This window comes from Chiloscyllium plagiosum, chromosome 3, assembly GCF_004010195.1.
Source record: "Chiloscyllium plagiosum isolate BGI_BamShark_2017 chromosome 3, ASM401019v2, whole genome shotgun sequence".
NCBI classification, from domain to species: domain Eukaryota; kingdom Metazoa; phylum Chordata; class Chondrichthyes; order Orectolobiformes; family Hemiscylliidae; genus Chiloscyllium; species Chiloscyllium plagiosum.
Genome location: NC_057712.1, coordinates 17,158,687 through 17,181,438, shown reverse-complemented (window position 1 = coordinate 17,181,438; position 22,752 = coordinate 17,158,687). Strand labels below are relative to the sequence as shown.

The window sequence follows — 22,752 nt, the reverse complement described above, 5'->3', positions numbered from 1 at the left end:
ACGTTTGTGAGACATAATTTCCCACGCACAAAGCCATGTTGACTATCCCGAATCAGTCCTTGCCTTTCCAAATACATGTACATCCTGTCCCTCAGGATTTCCTCCAACAACTTGCCCACCACCAAGGTCAGGCTCACTGGTCTATAGTTCCCTGGCTTGTCTTTACTGCCCTTCTTAAATGCTGTTGGAAACACTGTAAAAATCCTTAAAAATGTTACACATTATTGAGTGAGGTATAACTGTGTTTTTAACTATTTTAATTTCATAAATACTACAAAATGCCCTCACTAGCCATAAGAGCTGATTTATATTTGAAAAGTGTCAAATTTCTTCATAATAAAATATTCACATTTTAAAATGAAGCTACTATCTTTTTGCAAAAGATTATTCGCATCTGGATCAGAATGGAAGCTAAAATAAAGATGAACATAATAATTTATTTCACGATCTGTAAACGTAAATAAAAAGTGAATGGTTTCAATTAGTTTAAGTTCCTGGTTTGCCATATGCGAATAGACCCTGATGTGATTGACTGTTAAGCTTGCTTGCTGATCTCGTCGCTGCTGCACAACAAGACATTCCCTCGATTTGATTCTGGATTTTAACTGAGATTAGGAAAAGGAGAAGGCTACAGCACAGAGATAACTAGATCTTTGTGGCAACTTTTTTTAGAATCAGTGGTGATGTACTTGCTTCATTATCAACTGCAAAAAGAGTAAATTATTTTCTAACAGTGATTAGTAGAGGTTCTATTAATGAAATTATTTCAAATGCATAAAATAGTTTGTTTGTTAAAATTTGATTCTACGTATTTTTGATCTATAACTTTTAAGTATGAGAAAAGGAATGATTTTGTTGTTATTGTGTTTGGGTGCACTGTAATTCTTGGCTGTCATTGTCCAGAAAAATGAAAAAGAAAAAATTTATCAAGTTAAATTAATAGAAAATTGGGAAAGCTTTATAAAGCCCTGGTTAGACCACACTTGGAATACTGTGTTCAGTTCTAATCGCCTCATTATAGGAAGGATGTGGAAACTTTAGAGGGGGTGCAGAGGAGATTTGCCAGGATGCTGTCTGGACTGGAGAGTGTATGTAATGAAGAAAGTTTGAGGGAGCTAGGGCTTTTCTCATTGGAGCGAAGAAGGATGAGAGGTGACTTGATAGAGGTGTACAAGATGATGAGAAGCATAGATAGAGTAGATAGCCAGAGACTTTTTCCCAGGGCTGAAATGGCTATCATGAGGGGCATAATTTTAAGGTGATTGGAAAGAGGTTTCGGGAGATGTCAGAGGTAGTTTCTTTACACAGAGAACGGTGGGTGCATGGATTGCACTGCCAGCAGTGGTAGTAGATTCAGATACATTAGGGACATTTAAGGGACTCTTGGATAGGCACATTGATGATAGTAAAATGTAGGGTATGTAGGCTAGTTTGATCTTACATAGGATTAAAGGTCAGCACATTGAGGGCCAAACTGCCTGTACTATGCTTCACTGTTCTATATTCTATGTTAGCAGTTAAAATAGGATCCTCCTGGCAAGCTGTCCACTCTGTGTGACATCCAGAAGATCCAATGTGCCAAAAGCATATGATGGTGCATGGTATATCAAAATGTATAGGAGAAGAGGTTGACACATTATCTGAAACAAAACTAGAACATGATAAAATTATGAGCCATAGCACTATCATTGTATCTTGTATGCAACAAATGTTGTCTGATTTTATTTCTCATTCATGTTTTTCCAGGGGTAGCCTTTTGACTCGTACTTTAGCAGACATTGTAAATAAGGAAGATTTTGTGTTAGATTCAGAATATCTCACCACTCTCCTGGCCTTTGTCCCAAAGTAAGTACCCTGCCTGGTGTGAGTTGGTGCATTTAAGCTTTGATTATCCTATAATGTGCTTTTATAATGAGCTCTTCTTTATGTTGGGAGAAAGTGAGGACTGCAGATGCTGGGGATTCGGGAATTACTGAAGAAGGGCTTATGCCTGAAACGTCGATTCTCCTTTTCCTTTGATGCTGCCTGACCTGCTGCACTTTTCCAGCAACACATTTTTAAGCTCTTCTTTATGTTGCCCTTATTATGCTTTAGGTCCAATTACATTAACTGGCAAAAGACATACGAGTCCCTTGCTGACATGGTGGTTCCTCGATCAACCAAGTAAGTTGAGAAAGAATAATTTGCTTACGTTGAAAAATGTGAATTGTAGCTTGAGGAACCATGTTAATCAAATCATTTTCCATTTAGTGTTTGAACAACAGGACATGTTGTTTCTACTTCTCTTCAACCTGCAAGGTTGTCTGGCAGGTGGGCAGACAGGGAGTGGTGAGGAGAGAAGGCGTGTCATTGTGGAGGGCTGGAGGCACAGGGGTTGAGAGTTTGCTGGCTGTGATGAAGCAGAAAGGAGATTTTAGGTGAGTGGAGAGGAGACGGAAAAATAACAGGAGGTGGGAGACATCAATAGATCAGGCTTTGGTGTTGATGGAAAGGTGATTGGGAGTTAAGAGGAGGTTGGAGCAAGTGATTGCAGACTTGTGTGGCTCTGATCAAAAGGGCTGGTCTGATTTCAGCAAGGTTTTCTGATTATGTGGATGGAAGTGGGTTTCCTCCAGGTGCTCTGGTGTCCTCCTACAATCCAAAGGTGTGCAGGTTAGGTGAATTGGCTGTGCTAAATTACCCATAGTGTTCATGGATGTGTAGGGTAGGTACATTAGTCTGGGGTAAATGCAGGGGAATGGATCTGGGTGGGTTACTCTTCGGAGGGTCAGTGTGGACTTGTTAGGTCAAAGGGCCTGTTTCTACGCTGTAGGGATTCTATATCTTCTATAATTGTCAGCTTGTTTGGCTGGGGAGAAGCTAATTAAAATCTTTAAATAGCATGGCTTCCTTGAGATAAGGTTAATCACTCTCCCCCAACATGCCTTTGTCAAAACCAGGTGTTGGTGCATAGTTGGCTGTTTTCGCAAATCTCTCCCACCCTTTGTTGAGTGGGAGGTGGACTAAACTCGAGTCATATATTCAAATAATTCACAGAAGAGAACAAAGCAAAGGAAGAAATAGTGTTTTAGTTGAAACCTTCTCCTACCAACCATTGACTAAGTAGCTGTTTCTGTATTTTATTTGGTTTAATCTCTGATCTAAATGCTGCCAGTATAATGCCCAGCAGTTGTTCATATATTTAAGTCTGTTGGATATTGCTAAAATGAAGAATCATCAGCATTATAGGTAACAGATTTACCATTGACGGTAAATGATTGAAAATTATGTTAGAAAACTCTTGATCTGAGCTGTAAATGGTATTAGCTGCTCTTTTTCATTTATCTCCCCTGTCATGAAATATCTGCCTGTAATTATTTAATTTTATTAAACCAATTATAAACAAAAACAAAAATCAAAAAAACACTTCTGCAAACATATCACAAATGTGACCTATTTATGCATGCTGAGAATACTACAAGGCAGGAGCCATTAACCATAAACGTTGCAATATTGTTTGCACTTTAGCTACTGAATAGTGGAATTTTCCCTTCATGCATTATGAATGAAGGTAAAATTCCAGACAAGGTGAATACATGAACCAATAAAAAAAATCTGAATTTGATTTTTCTTCACTCTTTTAGTGCATTCATTGCTAAAGCCACCCTTTGATTAATGTTCCAAATATCAGTTGTTTCAGTTCCTAAAAATAAGAGACCAGATTTCTCTGTTGAAATGACAATAATGTTGGGACAAACATTCAATGAGCAGCAGCTACTAGGTACCTACTTTGGGTTACAGGTCAGGAATTTGCACCATCTAGTTTCTCAAGGAATGAGAGGAGAATTAGAACTGGTATATAAATGAGTTGAGGCTTTAATATGATACAAGTAAATAGAAACAAAGCAGTCACAGCTCAAAGGTGAGATTCTGAAATAGTATTTCAGGCTCCATGTTGAGATTCTGATTCTTGTTTCATTCTCTGTATTTTCCCATCTTTCTCTCCAATGCTCATACCACACCAGCTGGGGAAATTCCCACCCATACAGAAAGGTCATTGTCTAAAGGTAATATTCCATGTTTCCCACTTAAGCACAAATATCGGCATAGATTTTGCTGTAGCAGGGCATCTGTCGAGATCTGCCATTAATTAGACTTGTTAGTGCATACTTTGCTTTAAAGTTATTTTTGTGGAAAACTGCTCAAGTTTCACTCATAATAGTGCCAAGAGAGAATGATGCAGATCTCTGCCATAAAACGCCTGGCATTTAGTGTACTAACGTTCACTGCCCGACTTTCCAAATTTTACCACTCTGAGATAGAAAAAGGAATGGAAAGTAAAACTTTCAAAATCATCAGAGGCTGAAAAACTGAGTGGCAATAACCAAATACTCTTTTTTTTTGGAGTTTGCTGTCGTCGATACAGATGAGGAAGATGGATGTGCCTAAGCTATTTAATGTAATGTTAATTCAAGTATCCTTTGTGAACGAACATGGATCTTCTTTCACTGAAACTAGACTCTGGTCAAATATTGCAATGAATTTTCTGAAAATAAATACAAAGCCAAAGCTTGCAAATGAACATATTGCACAATTAAACAATATTCTTCACCATTAACAACTCCAGAACAATGGGAGTGGCATAAATCTACTTAAATGCATTTACAATTTAAATGTTGCAAATTGACCTATCAGGGTAAATTGTGAATTGTAAGTGGCATTGGATTTTCTCTCAGCATGTGTAAACTTCCACTTCTGCATGTGCTCTTTTGAATAATCTATTTGAAACCATGAACTGGAAGTTTCTGTAAAGTAAATTCACAAACCTTTTTGATGCACAGAATGATCATAGAAGATACAGAGGGAGCCCTCTTTACAGTAACTCTCTTTAAGAAAACTGTGGATGAATTCAAAATCAGAGCCAGAGAAAACAAGTAAGTTCGAAAGCACTTTAAATGGTTCTATCAATCATAATTTGAGTCATCTTCCTTTAGTGTTTTACATCGGAATAAATGATTGAATCGTAAATTTGTGACGGAAAATACAGAGATTGATTTTCACTTTCATAAGCCACTCAGTTCATTCAGTAAGTTTTTTTTACCTCCAATGCCTTATCAGTTAGTACAATGTGTGCTCTGGGAACTGGTGGTGCGCATGCTGAAAAAAGTGCAACAATTTATTTACATATTCAGAAATAAACACATTCAGACATTGAATATAGGGAACAATTTCAAAGTTGTGGATGATGCAAAACTTGGAAGAATTGTAAACTGTTAAGAGGACAGCATAGAACTTCAGGAGGACATTGACAAGTTGGTGGAGTATGTGGATAAGTGGGAGATAAAACTCAATGCTGAGAAGTGTAAGCTGATTTAGGTAGAAAAGTTGTGGACAAACAATATAAAATAGAGGGTAAAGTATTTAAGGTGGTGCAGGAGTGGAGAGACCTGGGGTTATACATACACAGATCATTGAAGATGAGAATGCAGGTGACGAAAGCAGCACACAAAGCATGCAGAGTCCTGGCCTTAATAGGGTCATTGTGTATACGAGCAGGCAAGTTATGCTGAACTTATACAAACCCCGTCTAGACCCCAGCTGGGATATTGTATACTGCTCTGGGCGCCACACTGCAGGATGTGAACACATTTAGAGAGATTTATTAAAATGGTTTCAGGAATGAGAAACTTCATTTATGAGGTGAAATTGGGACTATTATTTTCAGAGAGAAAAGACTAAGAAGTGATTTGATAGAAGCTTTCAAAATCACAAAAGATCTGGATAGCATAGATAGGGAGAAACTGTTCCTGTTTGTAAAAAGATCGAGAAGGAGGGGGCACATATTTAAAGTGATTTGCAAATGTGGCAGATGTGATGTGAGAGATACCTTTTCGCAACAAGAATGGTTTGACCATCAATCTACCCAAACCACAAATTTTCTATGTCCTTATGAAGTTCCAGTTCCTAGAATTTCATATTAAATTCTAGGAAATGGCACGCCTGTAAATTAAGAAGATACTTTCTGCCAGAAACATTTAAATGTTTAATTTGCAATGCAGCCTTCATCTTCCACTGTGCATCTACCAACTTTTACTTGTTGGGAATAGATACAGAAAAGAGGTCTGTGCATTAGAGTCAGAGGGTAATAAAGATCGAAAACACAGAAAAAAGCCAGTCAGAAACAACAATTTACCTACTCTAATCCCATTTCCAGCACTAGAATAGGCAGTGCAAGTGTACATCTTGTTACGACATGGGGTAAACCCTCCTGCTTAATTTAAAACCAGTAACACAGAAAATATTTATCCCTTGTAGTAATCTGTAAAAATTGAGTGGCCAAGAACTATTAACGTAAAAATTAACAATTTTATTTATTAAAGTATGAACAGAGAGTAATTAACTAACCATTATTTACAATTTCTTCCTCTAACCTATCTTTTAGCTTCCCTTCTATTATACTAGTCTGATAAAACTCCCAATTAAAATTTACAAAACAACACTTCTTATCTCAACACTAGGCACCAGGAAGGTAAAAACAAGGACTGCAGATGCTGGAAACCAGAGTCTAGATTAGAGTGGTGCTGGAAAAGCACGCAAGTCAGGCAGCCTCCGAGGAGCAGGCAGCAGTAGGGTCTTGTCTTCAGATCTTCCTGTGTCTTCTTTTCTCCTTGTTAGGAATTTCTGCATCACAGGTTACTGATCGAAAAGGGACTTTTAAGAGAATTTTTTTTCAAGCAGTCTCTTACATGCTAGGATGTGGCAGATCTCTTCTCAACTGATCAATTTTCCCTGGTCTTATACTCCAGAGCATTGGATTGTGTCATTGGCTTTTAAGATTGTCAATATACTCAATTCAAGCTTGATTGGAGTTTGATATGTTTTGGGTATAATTTAAACTGATTGGCTGAATTTGAATTTATTTTTGTCTCCAAGCAACAAACTAATTGAGTGGTTCGACCCAGTGTTGCTTTGTTACCATTTTTGAGTACACTTGGTGCTGGGTCCAGTAGTTCTGCTGCTTTTAACTTTCTTAAAGGTAAACCTACATTTTCATAACATTTAAGAATTATTTAGATTGTTATGAAGGTTTCTGCCCCTACCAGCCTTACAGGCAGTGAGTTTCAGATTCCTACTACCCTCTGTGAAGACGTTTCTCCTCACATCATGGAGTAATGCTGGAATAATTATTGTGCTATTACAATTAGTGCCATCAAAGGCTCTTTAATTCGGTTGATTGAATTGCTGTCTCTGGCAAGCAAGAACTCTTCATATGCAAGAAGCTGTCTCAACAAATATTGAAAAGAGATGGCAACATCAGGCAACCAGAACTTTCACCCACTAGAGTGAATTTGCTCTCCTGTCTTTTACTAAACCTGCTGGCAGTTATCTGGGAAATTTCCTCTGAATATGTCAAATAGACTTATTAAAGGGATTCCTTTGGCAGAGTTCATGTCATTATGCATGTCCATCACAACTTTTGAAGGTGGAAGCTTTCATGAATGAGTTCCGTAGGTCAAAAATTCTCAGAAACAGATATTGAAGGACATTTATGATGAAGGGGCATGCAGAGTTATAGCCACCATCTTTAAAAAGACTATGCGGTAGAATTTTATCTGTACTACCTGCAGGTGGCAATTCAATGACAGGGTTTACCATCATTTATGTTCATGTTTCCCAAGCTACTTATGGTTGAACAACTCCTTTTCAAATCCATAAGTAGTCATGAATACCATGCATGCTACAATACTATATCGTCCCACAATCTGAACGAGCTGCAGTGTAAAGTTTTAATAATATTTTAAGAGAATGGGTATTTGCTGACAGATATCAGCGAGATAAAAGTGCCTGCTTCTTTCTTCAAAGTCAGCCTACCCTATATGATGCTTCAAAACAATACTTCTAAATCATTCTACATGAAGGATAACATTTTGTCAGTGAAAAGAGGATGGTTCTCCCAAAAGATAGATAAACATCCCAACTAATTAAAAACAGAATTTGACTTATTCAGTGGACCTACAGAACACCAGGAGACCAGATAAAGGGTGGTCTGAGACTACAGCTTTGTGCACCTGCCCAAGTGACAGTGCGCCAGTGCAAGAGGCTGCAGACACTGTTATCTTATGTCGTATTGCACTGTAAGGACTTTTATCCAAAATGCTCAGGATCTTAAGCAGTGGCAGGTAGTCCTGATGATTACCAGGTGGCGAAATAAGGTTGAGAACCTAACCTGGCTGTGTGGCTCGTTTGTTTAGTAAACAATTTCACATTATTTCACAGCTCCACCTGGAAAGACTCCACAGATCCCAATGAGAACCACTGCTTTATATCATCTGCTTGAATTTCACCCCCAGCATTTCAATGGAAATATAATTGATTATTTAGTAGGTGGGCAATCCACACTGTCAATTACACACTAGGTGATTGAGATACAAATCTATTCCCAGTTCCTTTCACAATTGAATTATTACATGAATTCAAATACTACTTGCAACAGAATTTTTTTTTAACAAGTTGTTCTCTTCAAGGTTTATAGTACGTGAATTTAACTACAGTGAAGAGGAGATGCATGCTGAGAAGGAAGAAATGACAAGACTAAGTGCAGACAAGAAACAACAATATGTGAGTACTGTCATCCTGTCAGAAAAATCAGATATTCAGAACTTGAAATAGATGAACAGCAAATGTCACTTCTTTATGGTGCACCTTTAGTAGTTTTAATGCATTGCTATTCATTAAAATATGAGCTGTAGAAAACAATTCATACAGTGGTACATTACAATTTGTGAAACATGCTAATTTTAAAACAATTTTACCAAATTCTAACCAAAAGCAACAGGATCTGTATTATCTTATGTAAAATAACATTTCTTGTTCTATAATAATTTTAATGTTATTAAGGGTCACAATTTGGATCTTGCAATCTGAAGGGAAAATGACACATACTTATGTTTTAAATGAGTATCAGACTTATACAGAGGTAGATTATCAATGAATATAGTTATAACAGACTGTAACAGATATTAAACATGCAAATGTTTTACACTATCCAATGGGGATCTCAGTTTCATGATTAAATGTATTTCTGGTGATAACATTGGATAGAAAATATTAGCAGAAAATTCTGCTCGGGTGCTCCGAATCTCCTGCTGTAAGCAGACATTTTCTGTCATAACTGCCATTTCTTTGAAGATTCCAGTGACTTCCCACTGAACTTCTTGCAGGAGATCATATGAGGAAAGGTTGAGCAGGTTGGTCCTCCAGCCACTCATACTTAGAAGAATAAGAGCTGATCTTATTGAAGTATGTAGGGTTAAATCATCCTGTTCCCAGAATGTTAGACAGTGAATGTACGACTAAATATGTGCATTGGGACCCTGTGAAATTCAGATGCCCAGACCTAAGTGTAAATTGCCTGGGAAGTTTAAACTTCTGACAGGCAGTTTCCTGCTACCTGGGACCCTGCATGAATGGCCTCTGACTCTGATTTAGAGTTGGCTACAATGGATAGTTCTGTGGTACTTACCTGAATAGTTACCTAGGAAATGTTAAACAGGTTGATGGTAGTGTAACACCTGGGTAACTCTATAACTGACCTCTACATCATTGCTCTGATTCCAGATCATCTCCTAACCTGACTACCCACTGATACAACTTGATTATGTTCCTTAATCCAACTACCCCAAATCAGTTGACTATATATATCCACAACATCCAATGCACCTATCCTGCCTCTGATCGCCTATCTCAGATCAGCCTGCTCCTTAACCTGACAACCACATGACTATCTACTAATCCCATCTCAATCCGACTAACCCCCATTCCAATCCGACTATCCATCCTGAACTAAGTCTGTCTCCTTGCCCCAATCAAACTACCTTGGACTTGACACAACTAATTCCCAACCACCCAAGTACCCACTGATGTGACCCAACTACTCACTGGCCACTCTGACTACTACCTCACCCACGTAACACCTCACAAAAACCAATCCATTGTGCATACTCAACCAACCCCTCTCACATGCCTACCTATCTACCCACCTCACCTACTCACCCTGTCAGCCATTCACTCACATTCGCAAAACTGGACTTATAAACTTACCATACGATACATGTAAACTAAGATATGGGTGTGTTCAGCCTTCCTCTGTCTCTACTCCACTCAGATGGAGTTTCACAAGGAATGCTGTGCTGCACATTTCTTTGACAGCCAGGATCGTAAGATTCTAGAAGAAATGTCCTGTAGCGTCAGATGGGGAACTGTTAGAGCACAGCAGCTACCCCTGAGAGCATAGTAGCTATCCCTTAACACACAGCAGATATCTCTTATAGCACAGCAGCCATTCCTTAGAGTATAGCAGCTATCCACTCATCATTGCTGCAGCTTGGAAGGTTTGGGCCATGAAGTCCTGAAATGATTTAAAAGGATAGATGTGAAGAGAATGTTTTCCCTGCAGCAAAGTCTAGGATAAGGACTCACATTCATCCAAATTAACTAAGACGATTGTCAGTCTGTGAAATGCTCTTCTTCAGAACAATGGAGGTTGCTTCATTGAACACATTCAAAGCTAAATTATGATTTGGAGATGCCGGTGTTGGACTGGGGTGTACAAAGTTAAAAAATATAAAGTTCATCAGGTGATGAAGGAGCGACGCTTCGAAAGCTAGTGTGTGTCCAATTAAACCTGTTGGTCTATAACCTGGTGTTGTGTGATTTTTTAAAGCTGAATTAGGTAGACTTTACATTAACAAGGCAGCCATTAGTTATGGGGATAGACAGAAAAGTGGAGTTGAGGCCATGTTGAGAGTAGTCATGGTTTTGTTGAATGGAGTAACCTTGAGGGGCTGAATGGCGTGCTCCTACTCCAGCTTCTTGTGTTCTTGTAAGATTACCAAAATATACAAATGCACTCAGCACTCAAACATCTCACCGATAGTCAACCTGACAGAAATAAATAACTTACTGAAAATGCATAATAAAACGGGTGATCAGATCGATTCTATTGGACTTCCTACCCATCAATATCAAGAGATTTTAATTTTACCCTTAAATATTGCTGGATTATATCATATCTTTGCAATGGCCTAAACCCCTGCCCTCAGGTTCTTCTGGATTTTGGGGCTATACACCTTCTATTGCTTGCACTCCTAGATTATTTCCCTGTAACCATAGCTACAGAAATCACTTCATTGCTTTGAGATCAAAGGCCAATCCCTCCCAGTGCTCTCAAACTTAACCAGGCCATTCCACAATACTGCTGCTGCCCCTTTAGCCTCAATTTCCTGTTCCCTTCCTCAAACTCCTCAATGCTCCAGTGGCTTGGAAATATTCCTTGTTTGACTCCTACACGTAGATATTGTTTAGAATTTTCACCTACACAATTGTGATAAATTAGTGATACTGTTGGGATGGGACATAACAAATTATATAATAAAATATAATTTGGGTTTTCGTTAGGAAGACAGTGGGAATCAAGTAATATATATGTCTGTAGTAATATATAGGTCTATAAAATATAGGTGTGTTGTCTGTTATCCTTCAGGCATTACAAACAATCTTTAAAAACAGAGGAAGAATTTAACTTGCTTTAAGCTGCTTTTTATAGTTAGGAAGGGAGTTGGATTTCTAACTACTTGTTAAAGGCCTAATATTTGACATGTAGATATGTTTAAGGACATATGGTGTGGACATGATCTCAGAAGGGTCCTTATTTGTGTAAATATACTATTGAGTGTACATACCTTATGGAGTTAGCAACAGAATAGTATATCCTGAATTACATGTTATAATAAAAACATGCATAGATACAAACACACAAAGTAGGAGCAGACCCATCCTCTTGAGCCTGCTCCACTATTCACTTTGCATTAAAACTTATTAAATAACTTTTTAGAGCTGCACAGAGTGGAAGCAGGCCATTCGGCCAATCAAATCTACACCAACCCTCTGAAGAACATCCCACCCAGACCCATATCTGTACCTTATCTCTGCATTTCAAATGGCTAATCCACTTAGCCTGCACGTGCTTGGATACCAAGGGCAATTTAGTATTGCCAATCCACCTAACCGGTACATATTTGGACTGTGGGAGGAAACCAGAGCACCAGGAGGAAACCCACGCAGACACATGCAAACTCTACACAGACAGTCGCCTGAGGGTGGAATCGAACTTGGGTCTCTGCCGCTGTGAGGCAGCAGTGCTAACCACTTTTTGGGGAAGAATATCCCAAAGATTCATTTGTCTTTGAGAGAATTTCTTTGTTGCAAAATCTCTGAGGTAAATGGGCAGTCCATTATTTTTAAAACAGCAATCCTGAGTTCTAAATTCTCCCATAAGAGGAAACATCCTCTCCACACCTACCTGTTTAATGCTTCTCAGAATCATACATGTTTCAATCAAGCCATCGTGTATTCTTGCAAACTCCAGATACAAGACTCGGCTGTCCATTCGTTCCTCATGGAATAACACTCTCATTACAAGTATTAATAAATTATTAAATTAAACCAAATAATTGTGGATGCTGGAGATCTGGAACGAAAACAAAAGCTGATGGAGAAACACAGCAGGTCTGGCAGCATCTGTGGAGAGAGAAACAGTCAATGTTTTGAGTGCAGTGCCTCTTCATCAGAAATGATACCAACTAGGAAAAAACTACTTGTGCTGAAGATAGGGGTGGGTAGGGAAGGTGGTGGTAGTGGTGGTTTGGGGTGGTGGTGTGCAGATTGTTGGACACAGAGCTCAGAGAGGGACGGATATGTAAGAGGTAGGCAGACAAGGGGATTGTTGATAGTAAGCTAGGACAGGAGAGACCCTGATCTAGTAACTTAATCCAGTAAACCTTCCACAAACTGCCTCCATTGCATTTACACCATTTCTTAAATAACAACTCCAGTACTGTGCACATCGCTTAAGATATGGTCTCACCAGCACCCTGTACAACTGAAGCATAACCTCTCTAATTTTGTATTTAGTTCCCCTCATGATAAATGATAACATTCTGTCAGCTTTCCCAATTAATTATGGAACCTGCATGGTAACCTTTGTGATTCATGCATGAGGTCACCCAGATCCCTCTGCACCTCAGGGTTCTTATTTAATATGCTTAATTTTTATCCTTCCTGCCAAAATGAACTTCGCTTTTCACACATTATACTCCATTTGCCCACATATATGTCCACTCATTTAATCTATCTATACATCCTTTTGCAGCCTTTCAAAATCACATATCTTCTGTTTTACCATGAGCAACAGAGGGAATTAGTGGTCAGCAAAAAGTTGTGAACACCTCATAGTGGGTGAATTATTACAAGTATCAGAGAGAAAAAACTTTCAACATATTGTTGATGTGATGAAAGTACATTGCACAAATTGCTTGCAACATCAAGTTTCCAAGAAAATGATTTTGCAGTGACTGATAAACACTACATCCAAATAATTGGATAATTGTTCCATGGTTTGTAAGTCTCCAAATATAATCCATCTTGAGCTCAAAATCCCTTTTGTCTTTATTCAACCATGCATCATTGGACTATTGCCACTACATTGATTGAACAAGGGAAATAAAAGTGTTTTTTCTTTCATTTTGCTTCGAATGCACTTTATTTCACCGATGTTTTCCCCACATAACATTCACTAATTTTCACTTCACATTCCTACAGCTAAGCATTTGGATAATCCTGCTAATTGTAATTGTTCCAGTGCTGCTGTGCATTGGCCAGGCCAGCAGCGGCATGCTTTGATGTCAAATAAGATATAATTTGGCCAGCAACATTAAGAAGGTCAAAGAATACAATGAACATCAATTATTCATGCACATATAAGCCTATTAGGGTGTGTGAGTATTGACTTCTATTCACCAACTTGAAAGAAATGGAAGTAAAACATTCATCACTTATTTCTCTGTTTTCCAAGTTGGAAATGTAATCACAAACTTGACTTTTTGCAAAATTTTGAAATGTAAAATTTGCTGATGGAATACTAAGCTATGAAATGACTTCAATAAGTAACTCAAGTGTAAGAGAAATATACAAGCTTAGTTCAATTTGTGTTTCATTTTCTGTAAAAATCAAAGGGTTATATGTTTTATTCCCTGAATAATCATTGAAAGGGGAGGGGAACGTTTGGGATGGCATCTAGTCATACCAAGCCCCCTTACTGCTGTGTTTCTCATCTGTTGAGCTTTTATCCGCATCCTCCCAGACATCAGAGGAGGAGGCACAACTGACAAGATAACATTATAGGTCAGAGTCTCTGTTAATTTCATTTGATTTTCCACCCTGTACCATACAAGTAGCATGAAGCTTCCCAGGCCCCGAATGTGACCTCAGCGGAGCAGTGATATTTATAATTATTTTAAGTTATCTGTTTGGACATGCTATGACAGACCTTTGGGACTGATGGGAACTTGAACCTAGATCTTCTAGCCCAGAGACAGGGATACTACTTCTGTGCCACAAGACCCTAAAAAACTTATTTTTCTCATGGCAAGCAATTACCATTTTGAAACAGGAACTTTAAATTTGGATTGTTTTAAGAGGTTTGTCAATCTTCCATTAGCACAGTAACATTACTTACACTGCAACCTCAAGCCACAATAAGTCCTCTCTATCTGTTGAGATGGACACACTAATTTGTTAAAAATGGCACAGGAATCTGGCTAACATATGGTAATTCCACTGGCTTTAGAAATTTGGGATAGCGGTCAAGGCCACATGCATTCAGTTCCTCCCAACCTTCAATCCAGCCCTGAACTTCCTCCAGAGGGGGTTGTCATCATCAGTCTTGCTCATTTCTTTATTCTGTTCAATTGGGTGTAACTGGCAAGGTTAGCATTTGTTTCCCATCACTAATTCCCCTTGAACTGAGTGGCTTGCTTTGCCATTTCAGAGGAAGTCCACACTGTTGTGGATCATAAGTCATGTATCATTCAGAACTGGTAAAGATGACAGATTTCCTCCCCAGAAGAACACAGATTTTTTTTACAACAATTGATAATAGTTCGATGGTCACCATTACTCATGGTAGCTTTTATATTCCAGATTTATTATTTCAATTCAAATTCTATTAACTGCCGTGCTGGGTATCAACTCCATGTCCTCATGACCTGGGACTCTGGATTATTTATTCAATGAAATTACCTCAGTGATTTCAACTTTTCCTAGTTCCTAATTAGTAGAGTGTACCTTTGTTGACAGATTGGAAATTGTTCTCTTCTTTGTAGCATCCATTCCTCCCATTACCAATTCTAATCATTATCTTTCTCTTCTTCCCTACAGTACAATCTCCCACTTTCTTCCCCTCCACTGAAGACTCTGTCTCTTTCTCTTACACCCCTTAAAACTTCCCCTCCATTGAAGGATCTCTCTTTCTCTCACAATCCTTAAAACCTCCCTCTCTGTTCTTCTATCCTCCCTTGCAATCTCCCTCTTTCCCAAGCCTCACACATTATCTCTGTCTGTCTGTCTGTCTCTCTTTCTTCCATCCACCCCCTTTCCGGGCATTCCCCCTATCACCCAACCATCCTGCAGTCTCCTAGTCTCCCTCCACTGCATTGCAGCATCCCACTGTTCCCTTTCAGCCTTCTCATCCAATCTGCCCAATCTGGCAGTCTTCTGTTCCCTCAAACTACCTGTAGCCCTCGTGTCCCATCTCCTTTCACTGTCCATCCAATTCCCTTTCAATTTTCTTCCCTTCAAAGCCCCTGAACTCAGGAGGCCGACAACTGTCTTTTTACCCCTTTGTGACCTTGATAAAATGGCTGCTTTGGACTCCAGCTCCACTACCTGGCTTTGGTGGAATGACTGCTGGATCCTGGCCCCCAGTCCCTCTGCTCCTGGCAACCCACCTCCTTTCCCCAGAACAGGTTAGGTGAACTCATCAGCAACAAATGTAGGAGAGAAAACCAGACTATGACTGGAGAGGCAGCTCAACAATTTCATTCAACTGCCAGGGACAACGCTTCTTAGAATAGTTATTTCCATGAATGAATTTACATGGGTGATTTGAGGACGTAAAATTTGCCTGCTGCCCACATGTATTTTGAATGCTGACACACAGACAGCATTAATGTTGTCCCCGACTGGGATGACATCACTGCAAGTAATTCAGAAAGCTAATGAAATGTTTATTGTCAGGGGAAGTGAATAAAACAAAAAGGGAGGTTATGCTCCAATTATGTTGGTGAGACCTCATCTGCAGTACTGTGCACAGTATTGGTCACTTTATTTAAAAGTTTTGACATGTTGCTCTCTGCCAGCCTGGACCTTTTGAAGATAGATCTCCGCAGTCAAGGACAGAAATCACAGACCCCAGCGCTGCTTCTGGTGCTGTCCCAGTTCCCAACCTAAATATAGCAGGCTGTCCAGAATATTAGAGTGTACACCCTGTCCCAACCCCTTCAGCTATCCCAAAGTTGTTAAATAAATGTGACAATAACAGCAATATAGCTGGTGACAGCTTTCACAATTGCAAACCAGATGGGCTTTATTGACTGCTGGTATTCTTTTCTCATGCAACATTGCATAAAACATGTTGTTGGAACAGTAATGGATGAAGGTCTGATTAACTAGAGTTATTACTAATCAAGTTTTTAGACAAATCATTTCCAACCTGCCTTGAGAACTGGAACCTTTCCACGTACACATTGTCTGGCAGTGAGGTATTTTCACCTCTCCGGATGGGGATGTGTGACTTAGTCCACAGGTAGCCATAGTGCACCTCTCAAGCAACTACACCTGCTTATTCCAATTATATTGATTGGGGTGAATTGCTGAACACACTTGTACAATAATAATGTAATTGTTTTAATACTTAGAAGAACAGGTTTTATAGCAGAACAAATTATGCAGAAATAATCTTAAATCTTTGAATGAATCTGTTTATTAGGCGTTTACAAATTTTTCTTTTTGACATGATACCTTTCATTGCCTTTCTCCTTATCCCCACCCATCATAAAAAAAAATGTACAAAAAAATCATTATGAGTGTCCAGTGAACTGATCAACATGGGGCATTAGGGTACACGACCTCAGTCTCTGCTGATTGAAGTATGAGTAACTAAAACTCCTTAGACAAAGCTCGCATATAAATACATTGTGACAAATAAATTGTGACAAATATGCATTTCCTCAGACAAAACCAAAATGTGCTGACCAAAATGTATTGTTCAATTGTATATTAATTTAATTCCCAGGGTCCTTTGCTGCGTTGGCTAAAAGTTAATTTTAGCGAAGCATATATTGCCTGGATTCACATAAAAGCTTTAAGAGTCTTCGTTGAATCTGTCCTTAGGTATGTAACATTTATCTTATCTCTACAAATCACTGAAAGTAATTCAATTTAGACGCTGTAACCATAGTCTAGAAATTACCTGCACTACATGTAATTGACCAATTATTTATTCAATGTCAGTTCCAGAGCCCAAACTGTTGGTTTCTAAATTGTTGTGAAGTGGACATTGAGTCTGATTGCCTCAGCACTGAGGATATTCATGAGATTCATTGCCTGTATTTTTCTAGTGTAATTGCTTGTAAATTGCATTGTTTATTCCAATATTATGCACATTGCTAACTCACAAACTCAACTTGCATTGTCAAAGAGGCTGCCGTTTATTCACCACAGTCAACTGAGTCTAATAAAATTAACAAAAACTTAGCAATTTAAGACAACAAGAAAGAAAAGCATTTCATGTAATTCAGGTAACATGCATGGTGCACCATTAGTATTCTGCTGCTTTGCATCTTTGTGGATCTACCATACTGCGAGAAAACCAGGAACTATGGGACAATTAGCCTGTATCAGCAAAAGAGAAAATGTGGAAGGGCACGGTAATAAGGGTCTTGGAAAATCACAGTGTGATTAGGCTTGGTCAGTACCCTTTCATGAAAAGGGAATGGTGATAATTAAATCTAATATAAATTTTTGAGTGTATAACTAACAAGATAGATAAGTTGGAACCAGGAGATATAATGTACCTGGATTTTCAAGAAGACATTCAATAACAATAACAAATATAGCCCCCTCAGCTTTATTACTAAAAATGATGAAGTAATTTACACTGATCTGTGACCTCCTTAATATATCAGTGGATGGCAAACTAACAGACTCTGCAGATTTCTAAGAGTATCTTGAAGAGACTAAAACCAAACAGACAAATTGGCTTTTAAAGCTGCTACCATGTTGTGCAGATCTTACATGCAACATGAAGGCTTTCCTGAAAAAGGAGTCAAAGCTCTGTTACAGCCTGCCTGATAAATTCTCAGCCTTCTTGCTGCTATTCAAACAGCTGTGTCGAAGAACATAAGGATTAGGCTATAGGACCCATCAGGTTTGCCACATTAAGATCATTCAAAGTCTGTGAGAAGATTTGTAGCTCGGGTGCTCGTTGTTGTGGTTCTTTTCGCCAAGCTGGGAATTTGTGTTGCAGACGTTTCGTCCCCTGTATAGGTGACATCCTCAGTGCTTGGGAGCCTTCTGTGAAGTACTTCTGTGATCTTTCCTCCGCCATTTGTAGTGGTTTGAATCTGCCGCTTCCGGTTGTCAGTTCCAGCTGTCGGTTGCAGTGGTCGGTATATTGGGTTCAGATCGATGTGCTTATTGATTGAATCTGTGGATGAGTGCCATGCCTCTAGGAATTCCCTGGCTGTTCTCTGTTTGGCTTGTCCTATAATAGTAGTGTTGTCCCAGTCAAATTCATGTTGCTTGTCATCTGCATGTGTGGCTACTAAGGATAGTGGTCGTGTTGTTTCGTGGCTAGTTGGTGTTCATGCATGTGGATCGTTAGCTGTCTTCCTGTTTGTCCTATATAGTGTTTTGTGCAATCCTTGCATGGGATTTTGTACACCACATTGGTTTTGCTCATGCTGGGTATTGGGTCCTTCGTTCTGGTGAGTTGTTGTCTGAGAGTGGCTGTTGGTTTGTGTGCTGTTATGAGTCCTAGTGGTCGCAGTAGTCTGGCTGTCAGTTCGGAAATGCTCTTGATGTATGGTAGTGTGGCTAGTCCTTTGGGTTGCAGCATGTCCTCGTTCTGTTGTCTTTCCCTTAGGCATCTGTTGATGAAATTGCGCGGGTATCCGTTTTTGGCAAATACATTGTATAGGTGTTCTTCTTCCTCTTTTTTCAGTTCTGGTGTATTGCAGTGTGTTGTGGCCCTTTTGAATAATGTCTTGATGCAACATCTTTTGTGTGTGTTGGGGTGGTTGCTTTCGTAGTTTAGGACATGGTCTGTGTGTGTGGCTTTCCTGTATACCTTTGTGGTCTTCCAACCCAAAAGTTAATTGTGAGGTACAGGCAGGGTGTCAACTTACACAATTATTTAAAACCGAAAGAACTATGGATGCTATAAATCAGAAACAAGAACAGAAATTGCTGGAAAAGCTCAGCAGGTCTGGCAGCATCTGTGGAGAGAAATCAGTTAATGTTTCAAGTCCAGTGACCTTTCCTCAGAACTGCACAATTATTTGCGCTTCTCACCACCTTTCTTATCACTTCCAGGGACGAGAAAATTCTGTCCTATATCTTCTTTCTCCTTGCCTTATAGCTATCCAAATCATATATGTTTATCTACACCAGTTTTACCAACATGCATGCAGTAGATCAGTAGGAACTGTGTTCAGATGTTCACAGCTTATGATTAATCTTTGGACAGTAAGAATTGTGATACACCTAAACTTAGGAAATCATCTTGGAAATTCCTCTCCCATGATTACTTATGCCAAAAGATACTGGAATCTAGATAGGTCGGCACTCCTATTTCCAAGATTTTGTCTGACAAAATTTCATGTTGCAGCTGTACAGGACATTGGTTAGGCTACTTCTAGAATATTGCGTGCAATTCTGGCCTTCCTCCTATTGAAAGCATGTTGTGAAACGTGAAGGGGTTCAGAAAGGATTTACAAGGATGTTGCCAGGCTTGAAGGATTTGAACTAGAGGGAGAGGCTGAATTGCCTGAGGCTGTTTTTCCTGGAGCATCGGAGGCTAAGAGGTGACCTCACAGAGGTTTATAAAATCATGAGGGGCATGATAGGATAAATGGTCAAGGTTTTTTTCCCTGGGATGGGGGAGTCCAGAACTAGAGGGCATAGGTTTAGGGTGAGAGGGGAAAGATATAAAAGGGACCTAAGGGGCAACTTTTTCACACAGAGGGTGGTGCATGTATGGAATAAGCTGCCAGAGAAAGTGGTGGAGGCTGGTACAATTACAGCATTTAAAAGGCATCTGGATGGGTATATGAATAGGAAGGGTTTAGGGGAATATAAGCCAAGTGCTGGCAAATGGGACTAGATTAGGTTAGAATATCTGGTCAGTGTGGATGAGTTGGACCGAAGGGTCTGTTTCAATGCTGTAAACCTCTATGACTGTATGACAGTATAGAATTAGAAGCAGAAGGTGGCTATTTGGCCATTGAACCTGCTTCACCATTCGTAAGATTATGGCTGATCAGATCTTTCCATAATGCTGCCTCCCTTTCATTCTCTTGTTTATCAAGAATCTATCCATATCTGCATTAAAATTTTTTTAAAAAACCCTTTTGAGGAAGAGAGTTCCAAAGATTCATAAACTTCTATGAGAAAAAAAATTCTCCTTATGTCTGTCTTAAATGAGTGGCTCCTTATTATTAATAGTCACCTCTAGTTCTAGATCCTCTCACAAGAGTGAACATCTTTTCTACATCCACTGTGTCCAGATCCCTCAGGATCTCAATTATTTCAATCAAGCTGCCAATAACTCTTCTGTACTCCAGTGGATACCATTCTAGACTAACCTTTCATTATAAAATAACTCATCCATTCCAGATATTAGTTTGGTAAACCTTCTCTGAACTGCTTCCAATTTGTTTACATCCTTCCTTAAATAAGGAGACCAATACTGTATACAGTACTTCATATGTTGTCTCACCAATCACCTGTATAACTGAAGCATGAACTGTGATTTTATGCTCATTATCTGCACAATAATTGATAACATTTTCTTAGCTTTCTTAAATATTTGCTGTCTCTGCAAACTCACCTTTTGTGAATCATGCACTGGGCTACCCAGATCGAAATTTAAAGCTGTTCTGTTCACATGCCATTACATCAATGAGCTGCCATTTTTGTAATATTGTTAGAATGATTGCACTTTTGTGCTTTGCCAATTCTTCACTTTAACCAATTATATACATATGAATTGTGCACTTTTCATGACAATAACTCATGATTAAACTGTTTTTATTAATTTCCAATATTGCTGGCATAATTTGTACTTCTAGTATTCTCTCCTAATTCTGTATTCCAATATGCCTCAACCCACAATCAACGTAAGCAAAATACTTCAGATATTGGAAACCACAAACTATGGAACCATAGATTTGATACAACACAAAAGGAGGACATTTGGTCTTTTGTCCCCACATCAGCTCTAACACCGCTCCCCATCTTTTCTGGTAGCCTCAAACAGTTTTACTTTAACAATCCAATTTCCTTTTGAGTACTGCAATTGAACCTTCTCCAGCACACTTAAGCAGTACATTCCAGGTTCCAACCACTTGTTGTATGAAGACATTTCTTTTCTTCTTGTCATTGTTTCTTTTGTAAGTTACCATTTGATCAACTTAGACCTGACCCCTCATGACTAAAACCTCCTCTCAGTCTTCTCCAAAGAAAACAGTCCTTTTCCAATTTATTTATGTAACTTAAGTTCCTCATTCCTTGAGTCATATTGTGAATCATTGCAAGCTGTCCTGTCTTTATTAAGTGTGGTGCCTATAATTGGACACACCACCCTAGTTGTGGTCGACTGTGTCTCTGTATAACTACCTGCTTTTGTACTCCATACCCCTATTAATAAAGCTGATGGCATTGCCAGCTTTAGTAATTGGTCTCTCAACTTGATTAACCACCTTCTGTGACTTATACACACATTTTTACATCTGCTTCTGCACTCCCTTTAAAATTGTACCTTCTGTCTTATATCTTCTCTCATCACTCTTTCTACCAAAATGAAACATTTTAATCACTCTGCATTGAATTCCATCTGCCACTTATCACTCATTCCATCAAACTGCCTATATACTTACACTGTCCTCCTTGTCGTTCACATTACTTTCAAGATTTCTATCATCTGCTTTCTTTGAAATTGTGTTCTGTACACAAGAACTAAGTCATCAACATACATCAAGAAGAGCAAGAGTCTTAACACCAACCTGTGGGGAATTCCACTAAAAACCTTCCTCTAACTCAAAAACATCCATTAATCACTACTCTCTAGTTTCCTATCACTCATCCAATTTTGCATTTATGTTTCTATTATCTTTATTTCAGGCACTGTAACTTCATTCTCGTGTCTGTTGAGTGGCACTTTATTTAATGTCTTCTGGAAGTTAACATGCACCAGATATTATTACCACTGAGATCCTGCGCACTAATTTCCTAAGATCCTTAAATTCTAATTGCAGGACTACATCCTCTTTCTGCCTATATTATTGTTACTAATATGGACCACAACTGCTTGCTGCTCCCCCTCCACCATAGGGCGCTCATCAGTTGTTGAGTGATATCTTCAGCTTAAATGCCAGCAAGGCATATCATCCAGGATTGACATCAGTGGCCACAGAAATACCTACCTATCCCCTTATTCAATAATGTCATTATTGCTCTTCAGCTCTTTCTTGTGCCCTCCTTGGCTCTGGCGACACTCTCCAGATGAACCATGATTCTCAACAACATTTAAATACAGGTTGGACTCGGGAACTGCTGCACTACCTGCCTGTTTGTTCATGTTTCATAGTCACCTAT

The 22,752-nt window shown here is 39.0% G+C and overlaps 1 protein-coding gene across 2 annotated transcripts in view; it reads left to right on the top strand.

Moving 5' to 3' along the window:
* The window catches only part of LOC122541274 (V-type proton ATPase subunit C 1-A-like), a 72,314-nt gene that overhangs the window by 38,654 nt on the left and 10,908 nt on the right, over positions 1 to 22,752 (top strand). The window contains exons 7-11 of one of the 2 annotated variants that reach the window (XM_043677901.1): positions 1,747 to 1,845; positions 2,095 to 2,163; positions 4,821 to 4,913; positions 8,505 to 8,598; positions 17,171 to 17,268. In XM_043677901.1, coding sequence (XP_043533836.1) covers positions 1,747 to 1,845; positions 2,095 to 2,163; positions 4,821 to 4,913; positions 8,505 to 8,598; positions 17,171 to 17,268 — 453 coding nt within the window. The remainder of the gene's footprint in view (positions 1 to 1,746; positions 1,846 to 2,094; positions 2,164 to 4,820; positions 4,914 to 8,504; positions 8,599 to 17,170; positions 17,269 to 22,752) is intronic. The other variant, XM_043677908.1, reaches the window with a different exon arrangement.